Source organism: Culex quinquefasciatus, chromosome 1 (assembly GCF_015732765.1).
Source record: "Culex quinquefasciatus strain JHB chromosome 1, VPISU_Cqui_1.0_pri_paternal, whole genome shotgun sequence".
NCBI classification, from domain to species: domain Eukaryota; kingdom Metazoa; phylum Arthropoda; class Insecta; order Diptera; family Culicidae; genus Culex; species Culex quinquefasciatus.
This window is the reverse complement of record NC_051861.1, coordinates 116,337,172-116,364,287: the sequence shown is the minus strand read 5'-3', so window position 1 is coordinate 116,364,287 and position 27,116 is coordinate 116,337,172. Positions and strand designations below refer to the sequence as shown.

Genomic DNA, 27,116 nt, shown 5'->3' with positions numbered 1-27,116 from the left:
CAACAAGCTAATGGTGTTTCCCTTATCAACAGCATGTATGAATGCGCTGAAAAGATAAAACACCATGATTGCTAAAGCTAGATCAGTTGCGAATAGGTAACAGTCATTGGCCACCAACGGCGCCCGCCATGTCAGTTTGTAGACCTCGATTTTAAGGGACGGGAATGTTAGTTAGCGCTGGTTGCTACTAGGGCAGCTGATTTACTCTGTGCTTACACCCCACGAGCGCCAGGAACCTGAAAACTTGTTAGTAGGATAGGGTGTTTGGTCAGGATTCATCATAGAAGATGATGATGCGACCCAAAATCATAGTGTTTGTTGAACGGTATTATGTATTATTCTCAAGGCAAGCAATCGGATGCTGCGGATGAGACATTTCCCGTTTATCGGTTGTTAAACTTTAAATGAAATGGTTTAGTCTTAGACAGCCGGCTGTGGAAAGATAAAACCAAAATCATTTGAAATTAATGAATGAAGGATTGAACAGTGTAATTTTTAACTTGAGATGATTGTACGAGTTTTAAATGATTGATGTTTAGTGAGGTACTGATTAACGTTGCGAACGACGAGTTACAATGTTTATCGAGCTGAAATGGTATGATAGGGTTTTGTTATTGTTGCACACCGACGACGGACGCGAAAAATTTTGCGACCCAACGAAAAGGCATCACAAATCAAACTCAATTTTTACGACGTGACTTCAAACCGTTAATAGTTCGCGACGACTCGAACACAACGCGGTCAATCTTTAAAGGCGGAAATCACTTCAAACGTTAAAAAAAATAAAACCAAAACCAATAATTTTGCACTAATAGAAAACATTGAAAACTGAAAAGGGGGCCCATATCTCCCCCACAAACTTACAAAACCAAGTAAACACGCAACATGGAACGAACTCACCGGATGATAGTTGATAATCCTTTACTCGCAGATAGGTATTTTCCGCTTTCTTGGATGCCGTAATTCACCTTCCATCTCTGGCACACTACCCCACCCGACACTCAAGCTCGGAAGTCAACACCACCCACCACCGTTACAGCACAACACCAGCTGTCATCTGTGTACCAACAAACCGCGATGACCACACTGACGATGCTCTCTCCCTCACTCAAAACAAACAAACGCCACTGGACGCCACTCCCCAGCCCTGCAGGAAAGTGAAGCCTACGTTTGACACTTGCACAAATGATGCACGGTTGCAACGCACCGACCGCGCTTCGATGGGTGAAAGAAAAAGAAAACACCGAACTGCCGGAATCATTTTTTTCCAAGATTCGCGAAAAATCGCTTATTGTTGGAAAACCTTCAACTTTCCGGGCAACCTCAATTAATTATCCATCTTTTGAGCACACAACCAACACCAAAAACTACAGAAAACACGACAAAACACGAAAATCCCGGCGCACCGCAAAACCGTAAACCGCTCGTGGGCAATGTTGCCAGAACTCTCTATTTTATCAAAAAACTTCAAAATTTTAATGAAAATTAAAGTTTAATCAACTGAAAACTAGTTAAAATGTATTTTCCCGCGTTTATAATCATATTTAGCATGTTTGAACTCCTTTGAAAACATTTTAAATTTTCATGAAATACCAATGTACAGTCACGAAAAGTTTTTTTTTGCGAAAAAAAAAATTCCGTCAATGCCTCGATATTTTTAAAACTAATGATTGGAAAACAACTGTACGCCTGTCAAATGCATTTTAAAACACTTTTTTCATCCAAATGCTGAAACCTTGGCTTGTAATTTCAAATTAAATATTTTTTTTATTTTTTTGGCCCCCCACCTCGACTTTGGTCAGAGCCGAGGGACATAAACTTCAAAAAATATTTGCAACGGCCTTTTTATGTAAATCAAATGTAAGTGTTAAAAGAAAAATATTAAATTTAATTCAAATAAAAGAAAAGAATTTTAATTTAAAAAAATAAAAAAAAATCAATCCCCTATTTCCTTTAATTTCAGGATTAAAATACAGAGAGTTAAGAAAGCTTTCATAAATTTGAATTTCTGTTAATAAAAAAAGAATAAATTCTTTCCTTTCGCTCGATTATGCACTTTTCTTCCAAAGCACGTGGTCAGTGTTCACCGCTTGAATATAAACGCGCGCTTTGCGCGGTTCATCCAAATGAACTTTTCCCCGGCGAGCGCTTTCCGATGAACACCAACCGAGAAGCGATAAAAAGCTCAGCTAAATCTAAAAACCATGGAGACGCATGGTTGTTTAATGGTTGAGAGCTTTTTGCGAAGGAAACTCTCGGACTTTCGGATTGAAGAACGACGAATGCTTTTCACGATTGATCGATAATGTTAATGCATTTTTCTTTATTGCTAAATTTCCTGGAAATTATCTTCATGGAAAATAGAGGCATGTGTATACAATATAATTAAACACTCTAATCGGGCGTACTTGTTTTTCTCTCTTCTTTCTTTTTTTATAGGAAACCATATTTGTAATACTACTTCCTTTTAATATATTTTTAAGTTATACCTTATTTGTATCAGCTAAATTTGATAAAATCCTAATTTGAAAGCGAAGGTTAAATTGGAGAAAGGGTAGAATAATCTGATATAAAACTAAATGTAAAATAGAAACAAGAAACGAAACAACTAAAGTTTAGGGAAAAGATGAAAAGTAGAGAAGCGATAGAAATAGAGCGTTACTTTTTTGATTTGAAAAAAGCGAGATTTTAAACGTAATCTTATAATTCTCAGTATCACATGTTACAACTTGACATTGTAAAATAAAATATCCCTAGTTTTCCATAACTTTACGTACGACTTAGATGTGAAGAGAGTTTGCGTTTTCTTTTGCACACGACTTTGATTCTCCTTTTTTTTTTAAATTAAACTGTGTAAAGCAAGTTTGACCTGATAATATAACTTAAACGCGAAAAAAGTAATAAACACAAAACGTTAAAATGTTTAAAGAAAACCTAAACGAACGAAACATTCTCTCCTTCGAATTCGAGCGAAGCCTTACCTGCCTAACTGACATTTTGTTTTTTTTAGTAGTGTAGTTTTGTCTAATTTGTTTTCACTTCATACGTATTTAATGCGCGTAATTTATTTTTTAGACTTGGTTCGTCCAACGCAAACTTGGACTTTTGAAACGTAAAACTAGCCTATCTCAACGAAGAGTCATCCTCCATTGAATTAAACTTAGCTTGCTTGATTTTGCTTTTTAAAGTTGATCAATTTTAGTAAAATATGGAATTTTCGTGAATTTCAGTACTGTCCCACGCGTTTCCCACGAACGCCAATTTCTCGCAGAGAAACGCTCCGCTAGGAAAGATGTTCTTCTTCTTCTCTTGTGGGCGTGTGTGTGTGAATGTGAGTTGTTTTTTTTCTTTTGTTAGTTTGTGTGAGGCGTGACTGACTTATCGCGAGTGACTGCAAATTAGGATGATGTTTTGTTTTTGCTGCTTTCGCCTGGCGAAAGTTGGCGTCTGACTTATTGTGGGAAACCCCACTAATTTTAGGCCGTTCCGTTGAGCTGACCACATTTGGTGTCCTGGATGAGCTGGTTCATGCGGTGGGCGAACGTGGGGTAGTCCTGTGAAAGGTTGGGAAAGTTTTATTTGAAATTTTTGATAGTATAAACTCGAAGGATCACAAATTTAAACGTCAAACTTCACACACTGAATCACTCACTCATTCACTTACTCACTAAATCTCATCAATTTACGCACTCACTCACGCTCCACAAATGTTTGATTAAATAAACACAAAAATCGAAAACTCGATAGACCAAAAATCACTCACAGACTTACTAACTCTGATAAAATCACTCACTCTTATATACTTACTAACACATTATTTAACTTGCTCACTCATTTACTCTGATACATTGACTTCACTTACTAGCTCTGAAAATCACTCGTTATGATATACTCAATCCCTTTAAAAATCTCACTTACTCTGATACACTCACTCACTCACCCACTCACTTAAACATTCACTCTCTTACTCACTCAATCACTCACTTTGATACGCTCCCTTCGACTCACTAACTTACTGACTCACTCATACACTTACTCACTTTAATACACTCACTCTCTTTAATATTCTCACTCACTCTGATACATTCATTGACTCTCATACATTCACTCAGTTGATACACTCACTTACTCACTCTCAAACACTTACTCACTTACAAACTCGTGCTGAAACTCACTCACCCTGATATATTTACAAACTTTAATGAACTCAAACACTTTGATGCAACCACTCACTCACTCATCGGCGACTTTTGGATTGTTATTCTATTGCGCATTCCGATCGCTCAGCACACGCAAACCCTTATACAGTATTTACTCACACACTCCGAATCACCCACTTCCTTTAATAAACTCACGCACTCATTTACTCAATCACTCACTTCATCATTCACCCTCTTACACTTACACTTCCGCAGTAACAGTTCAATAGGGCGTATCTGCGTTTGTAAACAAGCAGTCTATCCCTGTCTTACTTGACGTGCACTGTCACTTGAGCAAAAGGGATAGACTGCTTGTTTACAAACGCAGATTCGCCCTATTGAAATGTTACTACGGACTTACTATCAACTTACTCACATTGATGCACTAACTCACTCACTCTGATACACTCACTCATTCGCTCACACACTCTGATACCCTCTCTTACTCACTCATTCACTCACTTATTCACTCAATCACTTTCCCGTAGAGGTGGAAATGAATTGGGATTAACATATTTTGATATTTTTAAATATGTAATATCAAAATATGTTATTCCGAACTCATTTCCACCTCTACGAGAAAGTGAATAAGTGAGTTATAAATTTTATAAAGCGGGAAGATCAAAACTTGGTTAACTTGGTAATTCATTTTCAACAAATTTTTGAATTTAAAAAAAATATTAGAAAGAAGAATTCATAAAATTTTAGTTTTTTAATTGTGTTGGAAGTTTAACTTGTTGTGACTTTGCCAATGTTTTTAAATATTGCCCATTTTTTATGACTACTCTTTTCAAACATTTAAATGATAAAAGCATGATATTTTTCGTAGAAGAAAACAGGGTGGCCCCTCAAATGCTATTTTCAAATTCTCTACCCGACTTCTCCAGAATCTTAAATAAAGGGATTTTCCAGCCTTAAAAAATTGTTTCATTTGAAAACTAAATAAATTTCAAAAAGGTTATTATTAATTTTAGTACAAATGGAACAAAACAAAAAAAATATAACAAAAAATACTTCAAAATGAAAGCACTCATAATTTCGGTTTCGAAAAAAAATTAACAGTCGAAATATTTAAAACAATTTATTAAAATCTTAAAAAATACATAACATTGCATGGTTTATTTTAAAAATAATGGTAATAGAAAAAGAAAATAAGAATGGCAAAGAAAAAACAATTAAATTTCAAATATTTTTCTTGGACAAAAAATATCATGTTTTTGGAAATTCCTGTACAAAAAAAAATTATATAAAGTTTCATTTTTGGTTTGGATTTTAGCTAAAAAAAATAATTTTGTTTAATCAATATTGACATTCCAATGCTTGAAATTTCATTGCAATGAAAAATACAGCTTCTTTAAAAGTCATGCTTCAAGCAAATTTTATGACCAGACAAATCCTTTAAAAATATTTGTAATGGCCAAAATTCTTTAAACGTCTTCAACTATTTTGTCATTTTTATAATATAAATATTTAAAAAAAATTCAAAAGGTAAAAAAATGGTCTGCTCGAAAAACGTCTGGTTTAATTTGATAATTATTTTTTTCCGATTAATGAAAATCATCATTCATCTAAACATTACTTAACAAATACTCTTAAAAAAGTTTACGGGTGTCAAGAACTTGAAAAAAATATGAACTGATAAAATCGGTTTATAATTTAAAATTAAAAAATATGACAAACTCAAATTTGAAGATTCCAAATATATTCAAATATTTAAACAATAAGACATAATGAAACAACAGAATAATAACTTTACGCTGGACACACATGGAAATTAAGTATTGTTTTAAAATTGGGTAAAGTTGACTTTTACCTTATATTTCAAAACATAGTCAAAAATATAAAAAAAAAATCTTTCTTTTCCTAAACATATTAAGATTGAAAATAGCCTTTTTAACCTCAAGCAGATTAAAATTATTATTAAATTATCAAAAAACTAATTGAGTTGAAAATTATTGTACCAAATATTAAATTTGCTTCAAAAGATTTAATTTCAAACGAGTATGCTTGGGAATCCGACTTTTCCCAACATTTTGACAAAAAAAAACACAAATTCTAGATTTTTTCTCGATTTTTCTGTGGATTTTTGTGAATTGGGTACTAAAGCCCTATGGCAATTTTTATGTAGAACGGTAAAAACCATTTCTAATCTAATCTAATCTAATCAAACACAAGCGCAGCCAGTCCGAAGAAAGCATCCTGGAAGAACATGTGATTAGATTACGCCCCATGTTCTTTCTTGTCAATATTAATGATTGTAGTACATTCGAGCATCCCCGAAACGTATTACACTCATAAAAGCGGCCAGGCCTACTGCGTTGCATTAACCGCAGAGAGGATTCTGTGAACGGATCACATTTCACAGAATCTACAGGGGAGGAAGGATGCGTGGACATACCGTACCAAACGCTCCGCAACGGTAAAAACCATTTCTGACCACTTTTTTCATTTTAATGCAAAAAAAATTTGAGCTGTCAAGTAGGAGCTTTTCTGTCAAGAAGGACCGCGAGATTAATTTTTCAAAATTGATTTAAAAATCCATTATAAACTCTTTGTGGTCGTACAAAGGGTCATTGTACTCAGAAAAATAAGTTTTATCGCTGTAAACAATAATATCAGCAAACTAAGCTTCATTTTAGGACCCAATTTCCGACTTTTCTGATTTCCGGACTTGAGTGGTCACCCTGACCTTAACATAAGTTGCTCAAAATAATTTCCTGAATACGATAAAATTATAAACATTCTAAAACAAGTTTCGGACTTTAGAGGATCTATTGAAATGGTCAGATTAGCTGATACGCTAATTTGCTGATTCGATTTTCGATACTTCGAATGAAGGAGAAAATCGTGACGTCAGAAATGAACTCAAATCACTCAAAGTTCATTTTGTGAGTGACTTTAACATTTTGGCCTAGTTTGACAGCTACATTCATTGTCCCTAGTTTTATTGTGGGAGAGAAAAGAAGGCGAAAACTTTATGAAAATCATACCTGTCAAAATTCCTAGCCTTAAAATTTTGTCGCGAGTTGCTTTTCTCCTCTAATTGAATCCACTAGTTCGAATGCAGAGATTTTGCTCTATCCAGATTTTTAAGCGAAGATGGCGTTACGAATGGTTCACGCCCGAAACGTTAAAATCTTGAAACCAATTACAGAGGAATGTTAGAAAAATAACTCTTATGGTTATTTATTATTTTGTTTTACTGCAATAAACTAATCAAAAGCAAAAAAGTATAGCAAACGAATTAATAAAACGCGATCCAAGCAGCCTTTAATGTTATTTATAATTTAAAAATTTCGACCAACAACAAACTTTGTAATAATAACAAAAACTGTCATTAAATTTTATAAAGCTAGCCCTTGCAATACTTACAATATGAACGAGAAGATTCAATAACAGTTTTACGCTAGTGAAATTTGGTTAATGTTACGCGACCCATTTGGTTAAAGTTTCCCTAATAAAATCAACAACAAGAACAACAACAGTTTTTGTTATAACAGCGGAACTGTTGTTAAGCTAACATTCAATTTGTTATTTCCACCTCCCAACCCATGATTGATACACTCACTTGCTCACTTACTCATACTCTCACTTACTCCGATGAACTCACTCACTCTGATTATTTACTTATTCTTATTCACTCACTTACTCACTCACTTACTAATCATAGTAAGTGAGTGACTCACTGACTCTCAAACACTCAATTTTCCCGCCGAACCCCCTTGCCGCAACTCACCGTCGACAGGCACACCTGCTCGACCTGCTGCGACACGGCCGGAAAGCCGATCCCGGCGAACGTCTCGTGCAGCCGCTTCATGTCCACCTCGCCCATGCTGTACAGCACCGCCAGAAACAGCTCGTAGTGCAGAATGCCTTCGGGCGCGAGCAGCGCCTTGATGATGGCCGCCTCGAACGATTGGAGCAGGTTCTGGCGGAAGAACTCCCTTCCGTAGAGTTTCCACCGGTCGTTGAGGGCCTGGAGGGATTGGAGGGTGGCGCGGGTGACGTGCGGATCGTTGGCGCACACGATGGCCTGGCCGTACGCGTTCATGATGGCGGTGAACTGATCCGGGTGGTCGAGACTGGAGGTGGGCTGGTGGTTGCCGAGGGCGGCTGACACGGTCGGGGTGAACTGTTTGAGCACGCTGGATTTGTAAAAGTATTGCCACCGGTGGAGCAGGATGCCGTTGAAGAGCAGGTAGAGGGAGAGGCTGGCGTCGGCGTGGCCGTTTTGGTCGCTTTTGGCGGGGGTGTGTTCCTGGGCGAAGACGAGCGGGAGGACGTGCTCGATGGAGAAGTTGAGGATGTCGGGGAGGAGGGAGACGTTGCCGGGTTGTTCGACAATCAGGAGGAACATTTTGAGCAGGATGTCGAGGGAGCGGAACCGTTGGGCGGTGATTTGCTCGGACTTGGTCTTGCCGAGGAACAGGAGAATGATGTTCTTGAGGAACAGTTGGCCGAGCTGAATCTGGAGGGTGCGGATGATGCCGAGGCAGAAGTCGAAGATGCGCTCGATGAGGGCGCAGTTCTTGCTGCTGGCAGCACTGTAAATGGTGAGAGTTTTCTCTATCACAGGTCGGAACGCGGCCGCCAGCATCTGCTTTACGGAACTGCTCTGCTCCTGGTAGTAGTCGAGCAGGTCTCGCAGCATGCCGAGCACGGACGTGGCCACCGCAACGATCTTCTCCTCCTGGCCGTAGTCTAGGGAGGGGTTGGTGGTGCCGCCGTTGCTGAAACCATGGCCAAGGTCAAGCCTGATCAAATCCCCGGCGATAAATGCAATGTACTCTTGGAGTAACGCCGCTCGACCTTCGTAGTTCTGTTCCGGCACAGAACATCCAGCCCATGGCAACACAAAGCAGTTGCAGATCGCTCGACGAACGGTCAGTGCCGTTGGCCGCTCCAAATGCCTTAGGTCACTGTGCACCAACGGTTTGATAGCTTGTACGAGGTATTTTGGTCGCAAATTGGCACTTACACTGAGCAATAGCTGGGCCGCCGCGCTCGTCAGCATCCGCAGCTGGTCCCGCTTGACCTTTTGCGGCGGCAGCAGGAACCTCGGAATGCAACCCACGAAATGCATCATTTCAGCCTCCCCAAACGGGATGTGCGCCACCAGCAGCAGACTCCGCAGCGTGATCATCGTCTGACTGACCACGTCCACCATCTCACCCGCCAGGGCCGGTAAATGCATGAAAAAGTACTCCATCGGATCCCCAGCCGCACCCGAAACCGTCTCCACCAGCTTCACCAACGACTCGATCAGCTGACCCAGCGTATCGCCGACCTTCTCCGATCGCTCGTGCAGCAACGGGCTGATCCGCGCAATCAACTGGCACAACGATATGAAATCACGAAACTTGCACCGCAACCCGTTACGACCATCCTCATCGTAAGCCGCCTGCAAATGGCCACCACTAATCAACCCAACCGTCGAAAGCACCGTCGCGTACGGACCCGCCACATCCGAAGCAAACTCCGAAAACACCACATCATACACCCTCACCGGCTCAATCTCCGCAATCTGCGCGATCGTATCGATGCACTGGTTGAAAAAGTGTTGCAACTCCGTCTCATTATCATCGTCCAGCTCCTCCCCGTCCAACATGTCCAGCTGCTGGTCAAAGTCGTACTGGAACAACATCCGCTTCACCGTCCCCGAAGCCAACGCCAGCAACTTATCCGCGTGCTTCCCACTCGAAACCGTACCCCCACAATCACTCGAGAAGCCCCTCACGATCGGCGTCCAGATCGTCAACCGCTCCGTAAACGCCAACGCCCCGTACCCATAAAACGTGTACTGAAACAGGCAGTTCAAATAACTTATGGCAGGAAAGTGTGGATCCTTGCTCCACCGAACCCACTGCTGCGTCGTAAACAACCGCAACAGCTCCGTCAGCTTGTCCTGATACAACTCATTGGACAACTTCAGCGTCGGCTGCTGCAACAGCTCGATCACCCCCGTCGCGATCACCGTCGGCAGCGGCAGCGGCTTCTGCCGGTAAAACAGCTCCGAAATGGTCGTCAGCGCCGATATCGACACGTCGTTGTACACCTCGTTCCACCGCGCCAGCAAGAACAAACTCTGGAAAAACTCCGGCGCCGTCACGTTGTCCAGCGGTGCCCACGAGAAGATCTGCTGCACGCACACCAGCAGATCCGTCGTCGCCTGCTCCAGCCGAGAGTCGTCGCCGAACGGCGCCGGCAGATGGGCCATACTGGCAATTCCATTCTTACTAATAGTTCGGCTGATGCACAGCTCGGCGTAACGCTGCAGGATCTCGAACGTCGCCGGCAGGTACATCGAGACGCAGTACGAGAGGTACTTTTGCCGCTCGCTCGTGATGTCCGCCTTGGTGCTGGTGATCTCGTCGGAGGTGGCGCGCAGTAGCGTCACGCCCAGCGTGAACTTGCTCTTGAGCAGCTCGAGGACCTGAAAGGAATGGGTTTGTTTGAATGTTGTTTTTGAACAAAATTAGTTTCCTGTGCGAGGGATCGTGATGATCTAGGCTTCTCTTCAAATTCTCTAGAAGAACAGACGTATTTAAACGATCATACCATGAAGAATTGCTCTGGTATATGCGGTCCAGAGTGATCCCATGCGAGTGCGTACCGATAATGAAGATGGCCGACCTTTATAACGTGCCCTTCCGGACAGTACCATCGTGGGTCACTTCTATTCCATCTTGTTGATGTTTTGCTACCGTCTTTGCAACATCTTGAAGCTGGTTGTAAAGTTTAAATCCTGTGTAACAAAGCGAGTTCTGCGTACATGCCATTTTCCAGTTGTGCAATCAGAGATCGTCAGCTCCTCTAGTGTCATACGCATGGATATCCCTTCCGCGTACCATGGCTTCCGTCAAGTATCGTGGTACCATCCTTTCCTTCATACGAAAAACAAAAAAAAAGGTGTTGTACTCGATTCGTTGCTTCATCGACATCCACTGCAAACATTGGAGCATGCTCCGCTGTCAGCCGATGACATCTTAGGATAAGTGACATGATTTTACTCTGCAAAACTTGCATTCTTTGAAGTGGCCATTGTTTTGCCAAGAATAAGTTCCGTCTGCACCAATCGTAAACAGTCAGCGCGCGACATTGTTTTTGTTTACGTTCTCGCACCAACTGTCAAACGTATCTTGCGTTACACTCTAAACTGTGTTCAGTTAAACAAAGGGTAAAACCATATATTGATGCATTTCGATTTCTCTTCTCTTCAATTTTTTTGTTTTCAACTGTTTTCTTCATGTATTACTGCAACTCCGTTTCATTTTCACTTCCAGAAGTGTTTTCAAAAGATTCCATGTTTTCAGAACATCTTTGGACATCCTTTTGTGTTATTCATACACGATTTTTGAATTCTCTTCTATCTTGAAGTGGTTTCCAAAGTTTTCAAATTTTAGCTCACCTTATCAGTTTTCATATACATCATCAGTTTTCAGAAATTTCATCGCCAGGAACTTGTTGGCATTTTTGTGTTTTTCAAACACTGAACTCAGGACCTTCATCATATGGAACAAGGTTGTTAACGATAAAATTATCGAGGCTCGATAACGATAGTTCTATCGTTATCGTTAATTCGATAATTCTATCGGCGATAATCTTATCGCCGATAATGGACGATGACTCATTTTTTAAATCTTTCTAAAATAAAATCGATTAATTCAACCATATCATGTTAAATTTTCAATGCTTTCACTAAGAATATATTTTTTGAGAATGTAGTATGTTTAAAAGTATAAATTATGTGCTCAAAATTGTTCACAAAATACCGTATTTTTGAGCATGAGCATGAGCATGGTTGACTGCCAATGAGCTGCTACTCCGTTATTGACAGATCAGCTGAAGTTAAACAATGAATCAAAAATGATCAGTGGGAGCCAACCATCCGTTCACTGTTTAACCTCTGAAGATCCCTACTTTATTAGTCAATACCGGCGCCCTCCCAAGAAGCCTGCAGTTCAACGAAAGGGAGGAATGTTAGTCCGATAGTTGAAGTTGCAGACTCATCAAGCACACAGTTTTTCGCTATATACTTGTTGATAACGCTTAAGACCGTTGAATCCACAGCATCTCCTTCAAGCATCACGTGATTAATATTTTTTTGGGTTAGTAGGATAAGGTATTGGCTTTTCGATGCCTCCCGAGCTACGATGCCAGGGGGGGACTTTCATAACAGACCCGTCGGCGAGCCTTCCGAGCAACGATGCTATGGGAAGGTCTTTCTGGTTAACACACAAAATCACTCACACACAATTATTTCACTCCACTATTAATTAATCCAAAATGTCAGTGCGTCTTTCGATCATTATATAGAAATGGCTTTTTCACCATAAAAAATAAAACCTTATTCGAAAAAAATATACACAATTTACCCGACGCCGTGCCTTCCGATCAACGATGATATAGGAAGGGCTTTGAAAATCACAAAACAATTAATTAAGATCACAAAAAAATCACAGAAAAACACCAATTACTCAACGAAAAACACGCTCAAGACACAAATAATTCAGTAAGGCATGCTATTATTCGATTACCACAATCACTCACCCCATACGAATAGCGACACAAAAGCACACACAAAAATTAACCTGCATAATCACGACTTCGCGTCCCCACTTCCAGCGCACCAATCTTCACAAAATACCGTATTTTTTTCGAAAAACTCAAATTTTCATAATTTGCAAGATGGGTATCAAACGAAGCGAAATTTTGTATGTTTTTTTTTCACTTTAGTAAAGTATTTTTGTAAAATACTAAAATTTTCACAAAATACCGTATTTTTCGAAAATACTCAAAATTTCATAATTGGGTTCTAAAATGAAGCTTAGATTGCTGATATTATTGTTTACAGCGATTAAGCTTATTTTTCTGAGTACAATGACCCTTTGTACGACCACATAGAGTTTAAAATGGATTTTTAAATCAATTTTGAAAAATTATCCTCGCGGTCCTTCTTGACAGAAAAGCTCCTACTTGACAGCTCGTTCCTAGGGGACCATAGTTAATCCATCGAAAAAATGTTGTCTTGTCAAAAAAAAAATTTGCGTTAAAATGAAAAAAAAGTGATCAGAAATGGTTTTTAATCGTGTTTTTTAACGTTGTACATAAAAATTGACATAGGGCTTTAGTACCCAATTCGCAATATGTATTTCAAACGAATTGAAATTTTTTATGCTTTTTAATTTTTTTTTTCCTTTTTTTCATCTAATCCCAGCGTGCCTCTAATGTTGCCATATCAGCACTTTGACATTCAATTACATCTCATTAAAAGCGTTTTCAGCTGAAATCAAGTGATAAATAGCTCAATAAGGAGTTAGCAAGCAAGTTTCAAAAGTTTTGCAAATTTAGTTGTTTGAATAGTGAAAATCAGCAAATTGGATGGAGTTAGGAGCGAGTGGTTAACCTGCCAATCACGCGAGAATTTCCCCTACTATTTTTTTACAAAATACCGTGTTTTTTCGAAAGTACTCATATTTAAATAATTTGCAAAAATGCAGATTTTTTTTCACTTTATTAGAGCTTTTTTGGTAAAATACTAAAGTTTTCACAAAATACCTTATTTTTTCAAAAATACTAAATTTTTTAAAAATAAGCAATATGGGTTTCAAGCGACGCAAAATTTTGTATTAAGCATACACAATTTGTATGTATGTATAAAACATGCAAAATTTTGCTTCGTTTGATACCCATATTGCATATTTTTAAAATTTGAGTATTTTCGAAAAAATACTGTAATTTGTGAAAATGTTGGTACTTTTAAAAAAAACACTGAAAAATTGAAAAAGCATCCTAAATTATAATTCGTTTGATACCCCTATTGCAAATTATGAAAATTTGAGTATTTTCGCAAAAACACGGAATTTTGTGAAAATTTTAGTATTTTCCAAAAACAATCTAATAAAATGAAAAAGCATGCAAAATTTTGCTTCGTTTGATACCCATACTGCATATTTTGAAATTTTGAGTATTTTCGAAAAATATGGTAATATGTGAATTTTTTTGTGTTTTCCAAAAAAATCTAATAAATTGAAAAAGCATACCAAAATTCGCTTCGTTTGAGTATATTCGAAAAAATGCAGTATTTTGTGAACATTTTTGAGTACATATTTATACTTTGAAACTTACTACATTTTTAAAATATATATTCATTGTTGGTTGATTGGTTGAATTAATCGATTTTAGAAAGATTTCAAAAATGAATTATTATGGTTATCGTCGATTCCGGATAAAATCAACGATAATTTTATCGATTAACAACCTTGATATGGAACTTGTTTGATTATTGTGTTTTTCATACACGAATTTCGACTGTTTTTTATGTGTTAGTACGTCTTCAACCGAAATTTGTTTGCATTCTCGTATTTTTCGTACACGAATTTCAACCGTTTTCATGTTTTAGTACATCTTGAAGGCTCAGGAACGTCATCATCTGGAACTTTTTTGCAATTTCGACACTTTCCATGTTCTTGTACATCATGGGTGCTCAGGAACTTTATCATCTAGAACTTGTTTTCATGTTTTAGTACATTATCAGCACTCACAAGAACTTTATCATCTGGAAGTTGTTTGATTCTTGTGGATTTTTCACACACGAATTTCGACTATCTTCATGTTTTAGTACATACTTCTTCAATGCTCAGGAACTCCATCAACCGAAACTTGTTTACATTCTTGTTTTTCGTACAAGAATTTCATGTTTTAGTACACCATCTGAGCTCATGATCTTCAGAATGTGGCACTTGTTTGCATTGCATGTTTTAGTACATCATCAGAGGTCAGGAACTTAACCATCTGAAACTTGTTTGCATTCTTGTGTTTTTCATACACGAATTTCGATTGTTTTCATGTTTTAGTACATCTTGAAGGCTCAGGAACTTCATCATCTGGAACTTGTTTGCATTTTTGTCTGTTTTGCGTACACGAATTTCTACAGTTTTCATGTTTTAGTACATCTTGAAGGCTCAGGAACTTCACTATCTGGAACTTGTTTGCATTGCATGTTTTAGTACATCATCAGAGCTCAGGAACTTCACCACCTGGAACTTTTTTTTCATACACGAGTTCCGACTGTTTTCATGATTTAGTACATCTTGATGGTTCAGAAACTTCATACTCTGGAACTTGTTTGCAGTTTTGTCTATTTTTCATACACGAATTTCGACAGTTTTCATGTTTTAGTACATCATCGGTGCTCAGGAACTTCATGATCTGGAACTTGTTTGCATTCTTGTGTTTTTCATGCACGAACTTTGAAATCAACTCGCATTCAGCGTCTTCCAACAGTGTTTTAGTACATCTTCAGTGCTCAGGAACTTCGCCATCTGGAACTTGTTGGCATTGTTGTGAGTTTTCCATACACAAATTTTGAAATCAACTCTCATCCAGATGTGCTTTTCAACAGTTTTCATGTTTTAGTACACCTTCAGTGCTCAAGAACTTCACTACACACTATTGTTACTTGTGTTTTCGACCAGCTCTCGTCCAGATGTTCCAACATTCTGCTCACTCCACAGCAAGGATCACGATCACCACCGTCTGTCTGTCTACCCTCCAAGGCCGCGCATAAATCAATCATCACGATCCCCCCCTCTTCCACAACGCAGAAGGTCACCATCAGCCTCACCTGACTCATGTAGTCCGGATGCTCCTCCGGAAACTGGCGCTTCCCCACGAGCGCCACCAGCTGGGCCACCTTGTCGCGCTGCATGCCCGGAATGTCGTGCGAAAAGGCCGCGTACGTGGCCCAGAGGGCGTCCCGCAGCTGCACCCGGGCCGCCTCATCGAGCGCGGGCCATCGCTGCTGGATGGTCACCTCCACCGTGGACACGTTGAAGAACCAAAAGTACTGGTTGTTGAAGCGCGGTAGGTTCTGCAGACACAGGAGCCAGGAGTGCGGGGTCCGCTGGAACTGCTGCAGCTGGCCTTCGATGGTGTGCTTGCGGGCGTTCGAGGTGCCCGGATGGTAGAACTCGTTGACGAGGGCCTCGATCGCGAGCAGGTCGCCGGTAGGCTCCGCCTGTTGGGAGAGAGAGGAGGGAGGGGATTTAGGTTCTGCACGTCGAGATGAGTCCACGGTCAACGCTACATTCCGACTCGCAGTGTCACACCCAAACGGAAACATGCGCTGCATGTCTGGCGATCGTCGCGATCGCGAATCAAATGACATAATTTCACGATCAACAAACAACAACGTAAGGTAGATGGTCTATACGACACCCATATTATTACAGCGAATTCCACGTTCCCTTTCAACCGCGCGAGAGAACTCGTAATGAGCATGCAAGAGGGGGTTTGAGCACTACAACAGAAAACCTTGACCAGAGCGCGATCGAGCTGCTGCTGCACATCTGACCCGTCCCCGGATCATCACACCGCCCGTCAATGAACTATTTTTGCGCAAAATTTCTCCCCGTCCGAACCTGTTCGGCCGCTCGGCGGTGCGTCACCGCCAGCCCCAAGCTGCGCTTTTATCAGTGGAAAAAACAGCTTTCCTCCCGCCTTGTATTATCGCATCTGCGTTGTCGTCGTCACTTTGCGGGGAAAAAATAAGTAAATATTTAGCTCTCTGCCGCGAGATTTGCGAGTGTTGGTGAGCTTAAGCTGGTTCTGCGACGGTGTGTACACGATAACAAACCGCACACAACAAGAAGAAGCGATTTTCAATGTCTTTTTGGCTGGTTTTTTCTTGTAGACTTGGATTTGGCGACTACGACGTCATCACGTCGATCGCGCAGTGGTACCAGGTTTCGGGGCGAAGGTGCTTCTTCCTTATTTGCGGGTTTGTCCTTGAGTCGGCTGACCACATGACCTAGAATGGTTGGTACTGGGCTAGAGATCCGCGTAGCTGCTAATTATTCTAGCAATTTGCACATTTTTTTACCGGATATGAAACCACTTTGTCAGGAACCTCAAAATTTTAACATTCATTACTTCTTTATCGGGAATCTTTCATCAACTTCCAATAATCACTTCATTTCAACAATGTTTTTGGACCTTACTTTTACTCAGGAACCTCTTCTTTTGAACATTCATTACTCCTTAACCTGGAATTCTTCATCAATTTCCAATAATCACTTCATTTCAACAATGTTTTTGGACCTTACTTTTACTTAGGAACTTCAATATCAGGAATCTCTTCATTTGAACATTTATTACTTCTTTATCGGGAATTCTTCATCAATTTCCAACAATCACTTCATTTCAACAATGTTTTTGGACCTTACTTTTACTTAGGAACTTCAATATCAGGAACCTCTTAATTTGAACATTCATTACTCCTTAACCTGGAATTCTTCATCAATTTCCAATAATCACTTTATTTCAACAATGTTTTTGGACCTCACTTTTACTTAGGAACTTCAATATCAGGAACCTCTTCATTTGAACATTCATTACTCCTTAACCTGGAATTCTTCACCATTTTCCAATAATCACTTCATTTCAACAATGTTTTTGGACCTTACTTTTACTTTGGAACTTCAATATCAGGAACCTCTTCATTTGAGCATTCATTACTCCGTAACCTGGAATTCTTCATCAATTTCCAATAATCACTTCATTTCAACATTGTTTTTGGACCTTACTTTTACTTAGGAACTTCAATATCAGGAACCTCTTCATTTGAACATTCATTACTCCGTAACCTGGAATTCTTCATCAACTTCCAATAATCACTTCATTTCAACAATGTTTTTGGACCTTACTTTTAATTAGGAACTTCAATATCAGGAACCTCTTCATTTGAACATTCATTACTCCTTAACCTGGAATTCTTCACCATTTTCCAATAATCACTTCATTTCAACAATGTTTTTGGACCTTACTTTTACTTTGGAACTTCAATATCAGGAACCTCTTCATTTGAACATTCATTACTCCGTAACCTGGAATTCTTCATCAATTTCCAATAATCACTTCATTTCAACAATGTTTTTGGACCTTACTTTTACTTAGGAACTTCAATATCAGGAACCTCTTCATTTGAACATTCATTACTCCGTAACCTGGAATTCTTCATCAACTTCCAATAATCACTTCATTTCAACAATGTTTTTGGACCTTACTTTTAATTAGGAACTTCAATATCAGGAACCTCTTCATTTGAACATTCATTACTCCTTAACCTGGAATTCTTCACCATTTTCCAATAATCACTTCATTTCAACAATGTTTTTGGACCTTACTTTTACTTTGGAACTTCAATATCAGGAACCTCTTCATTTGAACATTCATTACTCCGTAACCTGGAATTCTTCATCAATCTCCAATAATCACTTCATTTCAACAATGTTTTTGGACCTTACTTTTACTTTGGAACTTCAATATCAGGAACCTCTTCATTTGAGCATTCATTACTCCGTAACCTGGAATTCTTCATCAACTTCCAATAATCAGTTCATTTCAACAATGTTTTTGGACATTACTTTTACTTAGGAACTTCAATATCAGGAACCTCTCCATATGAACATTCATTACTCCTTAACCTGGAATTCTTCATCAATTTCCAACAATCACTTCATTTCAACAATCACACCATGATAAATAGATAGCTTTAATGGTTTTTAACCTCAATTGCTTTAATTTTTTAAACATCTAAGAGATTCAACTTACCGCAATGTTTACACTCCAGGAGTTTTTTTTGAAAAGGTCCAATAACCCAAATGTCCAGTTTTTGCTTTTTGGGTGTTTTTGAAACCGCCTTGAGTATTGAAAAACTCCCAAAAAGCAAAAACTGAAAATTTGGTTTATTTGACCTTTAAAAAAAACTCCAGACTTGCTTTCTGGAGTTTTTTTTGAAGTCCAAAAAACAAAATTTTATTTGTTCGATTTTTGGGTTGTTTTTAGAAAACCCCTTAAGACGTTTTCAAAAATACCCAAAAAGCAAAAGAAATAAAATGTTGGTTTATTGAACCTTAAAAAAAAGCACCAAATTGTATTCGAAGGTTCTTGAAGCTTGAAGTCGACGTCCGCAATAGGGAAGTGCAACAATTTATCACAAATATCCACGTCGCTACGTTATGAATTTGAGCAAAAGTCGGTATTCGAGAAACGTTGAAGAAGTTGAATCTTTTTAATGTTTTGTTTTAATCAAAATTTGTAATTTTAACTCAAACTCAAATCCCCAAACCCAAACCCTTCTGGCAGCACTGCCGCGCCCCGAACCTGCCATCTCCGCGAGACGACAAGACTTCCCAAGGAGCAGCAATGGCTACTCACCATCTTTCTTTTCCTCCTGCGGAAGGTGGTGCCACCAGTGCCAAATCAGCGCCCCAATCTTCCGATCAATCGATCTCTGAACCTTCTCCCCCTTCCGGAAAGAACTTCCCTGCGCGGACACACCACGTAAACGCCCCCGTTCCGCCACGGAGAAAAAACGTCTCCGTCTCTGCGGGAGGTTCCGTCAAAGTCCGGACGTGGCCGTTGCACTACTTCCGGCCCAGCCCTGCTTCCGAGAACTCACGACCAGGAGTCGTCCTCTTCTTATTGCGTGTTTCGTTTTGTCGCACAAAAGATAAAGATTTTTCTTTGCACTTTTTTCCTGCGACTTTGACGGACTACTTGGACTTGGAGCTGTAAATGAACTGACTGCTTCGGACCAACTCTACGCACACACTAAACGGGGGGGCCTTCCGTCAGGCAGAGTCTGAAACAGTGACGACAACACAGGCAGAGACTACTATGATGGCAGGGTTGCCAGCTGAGATGAACAAGCGTAAGAGGTTGTTTCAGATGACATCTCTGTAAAAAAATTGAGGTTAATTCAGTTAAATAAAGTTTCATACAAATTCAGCGGCTGTTTGTCTAAGAAAACGTTTCAAATTTCAACAAAATTACAGTCCCCAACATCAAATCTTAAATCTTAATCGAAACTAGCAACACTGCATGCGTACGGTTGTGTTGATACATTCAAAGCCAGCACACACTTACACACTGAAAGAGAATACGACACACATACACGGGCAACTCGCACGTTGAATCATTTTGCCTGATGGCTTCTTTATGTTGCTGCTGAAATCATGAATGAATATGTGCTTCACTGGTGTGATCCTGCGTGTTTGTGTGCAATGTTTTGGTTATCGCGAAGGCGAACTGTCAAGACGGGATGAGTCATCTTGCCAAATTTGTACGTGAGCAGGGATGTCAATGATATAGTTTATAAAAATTTGGTCAAGATATTTTTATTTTCTGGAGAATTCTAAAAAAAATCGGAAATTACAAAATTACAAATAAATTGTAAGATAACATACCCGATCCAAGTGTTAGTTTGACAGCTTGCACCATCAGGTTTTACGCCGACTCGATTTGGTCGTTAGAATGGCGTGCACTGTTTACATGGACGACCATGTAAACAGTGCACGCGAGCTGTCAAATGAGCTTTATGACGTTTCTGCAAGCGTTCCTGTAAAAAAAAAAACATAATGGCGCACCATTTGATTTTGCTTGCCTAACGAAATTTTAGCTCACATTTAATTTTTCGTAGACCTACACGCAATACTTTAATTCTCGATTAAATTTTCAAAAGGCCCTATCTGCATAGAAAACCCATGAGGGATAGGTTGTTTTGAAAATTTAATCTAGAATTGATGTTCTGAATTCTGAATGCTGAAAATTTTAAAATTAAAAAAAATATTTGTTCAATAATTCTTAGTTAATTTAAGAAATTTACTCTTAGATTTTAAAATTTTACCATTCTATACTTATGAATTTCTAAAATTATATCATTTTTAAAGATTTAAATTCTTAAATTATAAAATTTCAAAATTATAAAATCTCAAATCTTTTTTTTAAATACACATCTACACTTATGCATTCTTCTTCTTTTTTTAAGCTTAAAAATAAATGAATTATAGAATTCAAAAATCTTAATTTCTTAAAGTCCAAAATTTAAAAATTCTAAAATTTAAAAAAATGTGGACTCCTGAAATTTTAAAAGTATTAATATTCCAAGTATGTATTAAAACACTAAAATTCTTAAATTTTCAAATATTGAAATTCTAAAATTATAAAATTCGAACATTCTAAAATTTCGGACTTCTAAACTTTGAAACGTATTTAAATTTTAAAATTCTATAATCCGAAAATTCTAAAATTTTAAAAATCGAAAATTCTTATAAAATCCTAATTTTTTTTTAGTTTGTTTAAAATTTTAAAGATCTAAAACTGTATACACAGTCATTTTTGATTTTCGAGCTCGGCACAATTCTGCCGAAAACAGAACAACTGATTTTTTCGGCAGAAAAATGCCGAACTTCGGCATATTAACTGTCATTTTTCGCCGAGAGTTCGGTATAATCACTCCCATTTTGCCGAGATTCGGCATATATTCCTGCCGAGCGATAAGTTGTTCTGATTTCGGCAGAATTTTGCCGAAGTTCGGCATAAAAATCTAAGTGTGTACAATTTAAAATTCGCAATTCGCAATTCGCAATTTTCAGTGTAAGAACGGGCCTTGACCGATCTTATGCACCAGGTTCCCGACGAACACGCACTGCCCTTACACCTACATCTCACCCTTGCTCTGAGTCAGTACGAGCAACACGCTAGAACACGCTTTGAGTGTTCGTGCCAGGCATGCACACCTTCTTTTCCGGTTACGCATTTTAACTCGGCCGGGGGTGGTACATTACGTAGGGTTTGATGTAAGTATAAGCGCCTAACCATTTATAGTGTGCCTATCAACTTTCATAAAGCAAAAACTGTTATATTTTTAGTTTGAATTCAAAAACTAATTGTTATTTACTGGGTATTGTTTTCTCCTGAAATCTTCCCTATTGTTGAGTCGTGTTTATCTGTTGATATTTCTTTTGTCGCGGTGTTTTGTTACAATATTTTGGTTCTAAGCATTTTATAAAAGTTTTTCAAAAGTACAATAGTAATATTTGTGTTAATCCTTTAATCATTCCATAAATTGAGTCAGGGCTCGAACCTCACTTGCTTAAGAAAAAGGTGAAGTATCAAAACAATGGACAGTGAAAGAAATATACTATGTAATAAAGAATCAATAGTAAAAGAAAGATAGTAATTTATGAAGAAGATAAAGAAATTAACAATAGTTAATAAATAGAGGTAACAAACATGCTTAGATTGTATTGAGGGCAATTTACAGGGAAGATGAGAAATTATTGAAATAGATAAATAAAGAAAAGGCACATGATAAACAAAATTGACATCGCTGCCAAATTAAGGGAAAGCAGACAGTTTGTTGCAGCAGCATCATTTAGTAAAATAGAGTGGAAAAGCGTTGAGAAGTAAGAGAATAAAATAAGTAAAATCGAAATCAAATGGAGGATAGGAAACAGAAGCCGTTTAAGAAAATCAGTGAAACAAAATAAACAGATGATAGATGGTAGCTGGAAATGGAAAGGAGAGAGGAAACCCCGATCTGCAACGTTCAGGTACATCCACAGCAGTTGACTCAACATACTGCGAATCTAAACAATACCGTCTACAATCACAAATTACTTCCTTTTCCCACATTGACGCGCCCCTTTCTTCTAGCCGTCTCTACTCTGACCCTCGCTGGTCAAAGGTTTACGAGTCGTTTCCACAGGCCACCAGCTAGGTCATCATGAAAACCAAGCCAACGTGGAGGTAAGAAAATAGGACACTCGCAAGGAACCAGAGCTATACTGTTCTGATCAAGATAATTCGGATGATCTAACAGAACTACGGATGTAGTTAGTTGCGCTCCTTCCAGGATGTTCCTTACGTGGACGTCAACCGAAGAGCACGCAACAAAGTCAGTGCCATTGCATGCTCTTAGGTATCAATCCTTGGCCTGCATGTACAATTTAAAATTCTAAAATCAAAATTCAAAAATTCTGGAATTTCAAAATAATATTTTTAAGACTCAAAATTTTCATAAAACTTAAAAAAAAATCTAAAAATCATAAACTCCAAAATTCAAAAAATTCTCAATTTTTAAAATTCGAAAATCTAATTTCTTCAAATGAAAAAATCTAAAATTCTTAATGTTCTAAATTTGTCAATACTAGGGTTTAAAAAATGTCATATAAACATAAGAAACACAATAGCTTATAGGACCTTTAAAAAAACTATAGAATTAAAACATTCTAAAACTTTGAAATTTCAACAAAAAAATAAAGAAATAAAATAAATTCATAAAATCAAAAAATCGAAAACTTTTTAATTTAAAAGAAAAATCTTCAGCCCTAATCTTCAAAATTTTAAAATATCTGGAATTCCAAATTTCTTTAAAAAAATATTTTTTGGGATATTGAAATTATTATTCTATTAAAAAGGGGGTCCAATCGATGTCAAAGTATCGGGGTTTCAGGGTTTTCTATAATTCTAAACGACTACAATATTTGTGTGCTTCTATTATAGTATTCTAAAATAAATAATTTTTCGCGAAAAATATTTTTTTTGCGGTGCTGTACTTTTGAATTTCATAAAAATTCAAAACATTTTAAAACAAGCCCAAACATGCTAAATATGATTATCAATGCAAAAAAATGCATTTTAGATTGTTTTCAGTTGATTAGACTTCTATTTTCATGGAAATTTTGAAGTTTTTTGGAAAAATATTTTTTTTTGCCCCCTGATTTTTCAGAACAATTTTGAAGAGGGGGGGGGGGGGGGCGACATAAACTTTGAAAAATATTTGCAACGGCCTTACTGAATTCGGTGAAAAAAAATCGAAGTGTTTAAGGATTTTTTTTTAATTCTTAAATTCCAGAATTAAAAAAAATATTCAAGGGTCCAAACAATTTAAAATTAGAAAAAATCAAGAAAAACTAAAATCCACTCGTCTGTGATATTAGTTTTTAGAAACCCCAAGTTTCGATCTCACTAGGTTTTTTGGCCAAATTTTTCCTAGTTTTTGTTTAATTTCATTTGAAGAACCTTCTGTTACCAAGCGGGTAATGAAAAGGAAATAGTTGCAAGGAACACCAAATCTCTATGAACCAGCCATTCACACAAGTTGTAAAATTGTTATTTCGGTAAATAAAATGAATTGAATTGAATTGAAAAAGAAAAATTAAAAATCAATTCAAAAAAATCTCAATTTTAAAAATTGCAGAAAACCTGCCAAAAAACGCTCTAAATTTGTATGTACAACTACAAATGGCAAATATGACTTTCTAGGCCCAGCGAAAAAACGAACCAATTCGAAGAAGAAGATCAACAAAAACAAAACGCGCAATGGGATTTGACAGCGCGCATTTTCCGACAGTGCAGCGCGTCGTTTCGAGGCTGGTATGTCGCGTGTCTTTTTCGGGAATACGCGCAATAGCTCTATAACAATAGAGCTACACTGAAAATATGCCACACTTTTTATTCAAGTGCCCAAACACTTGAATGATTGAATAAAGTCACATCGTAGATCTAATTGGTTTGTGTTTCAACATCAATCCAAACCACTATCAAATGCAAGTGTTTGGGCGGTTGACTTTTTGGTATTTTTGCCTTTCTTACTAAAGAAAGGTATAGGTTTTACTTTAAGCCAGGACGTCATTTCCATCTTCGTAAATATGTCGATTCAGCATGAATTTTAAGCGGAAAAATCGCCAAAAAAATCACACTGCATCGATTTTCGACGCTCTATCGATTCACCTTGACAGAACTCGTCTATCTCAAATCCTCGAATTTTGAGAAAATAAATTCCGTGGAGGTCGAGTGATGTTCGTATGTGGTAAAATTTTGCAAAATTTTGTGTCGCGCCGTTCTCAGCTCCCATAAATCCGATTTCGATTCTTCTGAATGCAGATGAAAGCTAGTGTGCTGAACCTGGGCGAGTTGCCGCGCAAATTTCGAAATATCCATCTGTTTTCGGATGTGGCCGGACTTTTCAACAAAATACACAGTTTTCAAATGAAAATATGGTATTTTTTTCATTTTCATATTTTTTATTTATCTCAAAAATTGCATTTTTCGAGTTCTACAACCTCCCAAATTATCATCCAGATCCATAATCTGGTTCTGGAGTTAGAGCCGTTTGATTAACCTACCAAAAGAAAAAAAATCCCTAAAAAAAGGTAAAAGCCCACCTGGTGACCTTCGCCAACATTTTTCATTTCTGATTTTATTCGAAATTTCTTGCTACATTCATAGTACAGACCATGAGTGAGCATCTGAAACAAATTCGACATCGATCGGCAATCCCGATCAATTTTTAGAACGATTTACTTTTTGCCTTTCTTACTAAAGAAAGGTATAGGTTTTACTTTAAGCCAGGACGTCATTTCCATCTTCGTAAATATGTCGATTCAGCATGAATTTTAAGCGGAAAAATCGCCAAAAAATCACACTGCATCGATTTTCGACGCTTCGTCGCCAAGTCGCTTCGTTGTCAAGTTGAGCTTCGAATACTGGCGCGAGAATGCTGGCGCATATATTTTGAGGCTCGACTTATACTCGTTTTGTAGTAGCTTGTCTACCGATGTTTTCTACAACATGTAAGTTATCGTAGCTTTTCGGTTTCTTTTGCCCTGTCCGTTTTTGCATATTTGTCCAATGTTTATTCAAAAACTTTTGTGACATAGGACATTCATCCGGCTACAATCAATTTGTTTCCCGTGCGCTCCTAAAAACGCCTAAATGTAGACTTCATTTGTCGTAAGTTTATCTAACAGGGTTCATTGGATTCCAAGCTTTCCAAGCTTTCATCGTTTATATCGTTTTCAAAGTTTTCAATGCTGGCGACGCCAATGGCTTTCTACCTAAGGTTCTCGCGATTGAGTGTGTAGTGGTGCGGTTGTTGAAAATAGCTATTTCTGACTCTGTCACTTCCCTGCACCGTGCGGCACACGCGGTTCACCGAAGCTAAAAAACCAAAACCGCGGTGTGCATTGTAGCGGGCGCATGGGAAGCTGGCTATGATCGCGTTTGTCATAAACGCTTGTTTGATTACAAACGTACAAGCATATTGTACGATTGAATATTGCTTATTGCAAGATAAAATCACGTTTCCCTTTCGCTGTGAGTGACAGGAGATTATTGCCGCTTAACTACCGCAGTGTAAAAATCAGCTAGTTGAACTGAAATTCTGCGTTGATTTGGCTGTCAACTTGGTTTGTTTTGAATATTTTCCAAAAAGTCAGCTGAAAACTCAAGGCAACCTTTGACAACAGCCAAAAATTTGTTCTGCGGTTGTCATGCGGCTGTCATGCGACCATTATCTTGCGGTCGTATCACCGCGCGTGAAATCTAATTATTGACGCCCGCAGTAATATATTCTTTTGGTGAAAATTGCGTTTTTTATTTCTTTTGGAAATCATATCATTTATAATACTTTGCTTTCATCATAAGACTTTCTTTTGTGCTGACGTTATAAATAAACAAAGTCGATGTTATGAATTGAAAAAAGTTCTACCATTGCTATATTCTTTAGTAAGAAAGGCTCTATCTCACCCCAGGTGGGATTAAATCGGGTTTTAACATGTTATTTTCATTCGGGTGGCTCAAGCTTTTCAATTGTTTGCTCATGAATTTGTCCCACCTTCTTGAACTATTCAAAATGATGAGCAAAACACTTGAAAATGATCTTAAGATCTACCCAAAACAGGCACTATTCAAAGTCAACGTGATTATCCACATGAATTTAATGTGTTTCACTGATTGATTTTTGCGCGACTTTCATCGAAGGCTAGAAGCGAGGCAAGAACCAATAGCACAAAAAACACTCCCATCTTCAACTGGCCGGCCGGCGCAGTGGTAGCGTGCATGACTAGCAAGCGAGAACCTGTGAATCGCTTGACGTACTTTTTTTTTTCAACATCATTTAAAATTCAAGTGTTTGGCTATTGACATTATTTCATGGCCAATCACCGAAATTTCAAGTGTTTTGCGATTGATATTTGAGTGCTCTGTACAGCAGGGCCAGATCATGTGTAGAACACTTCGTTGAGCTGTGTAAGTTTTGCTCAGTGTATCTAAGCCCGATCTCACACA

At 38.2% G+C, this 27,116-nt stretch overlaps 1 protein-coding gene across 1 annotated transcript; it reads right to left on the bottom strand.

The window, feature by feature from the left end:
- Positions 1–2,295: 2,295 nt before the first annotated feature.
- LOC6051135 (exportin-6-A) lies at positions 2,296–19,815 on the bottom strand. Its single transcript, XM_038259811.1, has 4 exons — positions 19,419–19,815; positions 15,826–16,218; positions 7,936–10,632; positions 2,296–3,554 (listed from the first exon to the last, which is right to left on the bottom strand). Exons 1-4 carry the CDS (start codon positions 19,419–19,421, stop codon positions 3,477–3,479), a joined length of 3,171 nt encoding a protein of 1,056 aa, XP_038115739.1. The 5' UTR covers positions 19,422–19,815; the 3' UTR covers positions 2,296–3,476.
- Positions 19,816–27,116: the final 7,301 nt, after the last annotated feature.

Excerpts from the sequence above, each read along its gene's own strand:
- LOC6051135 (XM_038259811.1), bottom strand. Across the intron at positions 10,633-15,825 it reads ATCCGGACTACATGAGTCAG|GTCCTCGAGCTGCTCAAGAG; the intron begins GTGAGGCTGATG and ends CATTCCTTTCAG. Across the intron at positions 3,555-7,935 it reads AGCAGGTGTGCCTGTCGACG|GACTACCCCACGTTCGCCCA; the intron begins GTGAGTTGCGGC and ends AACCTTTCACAG.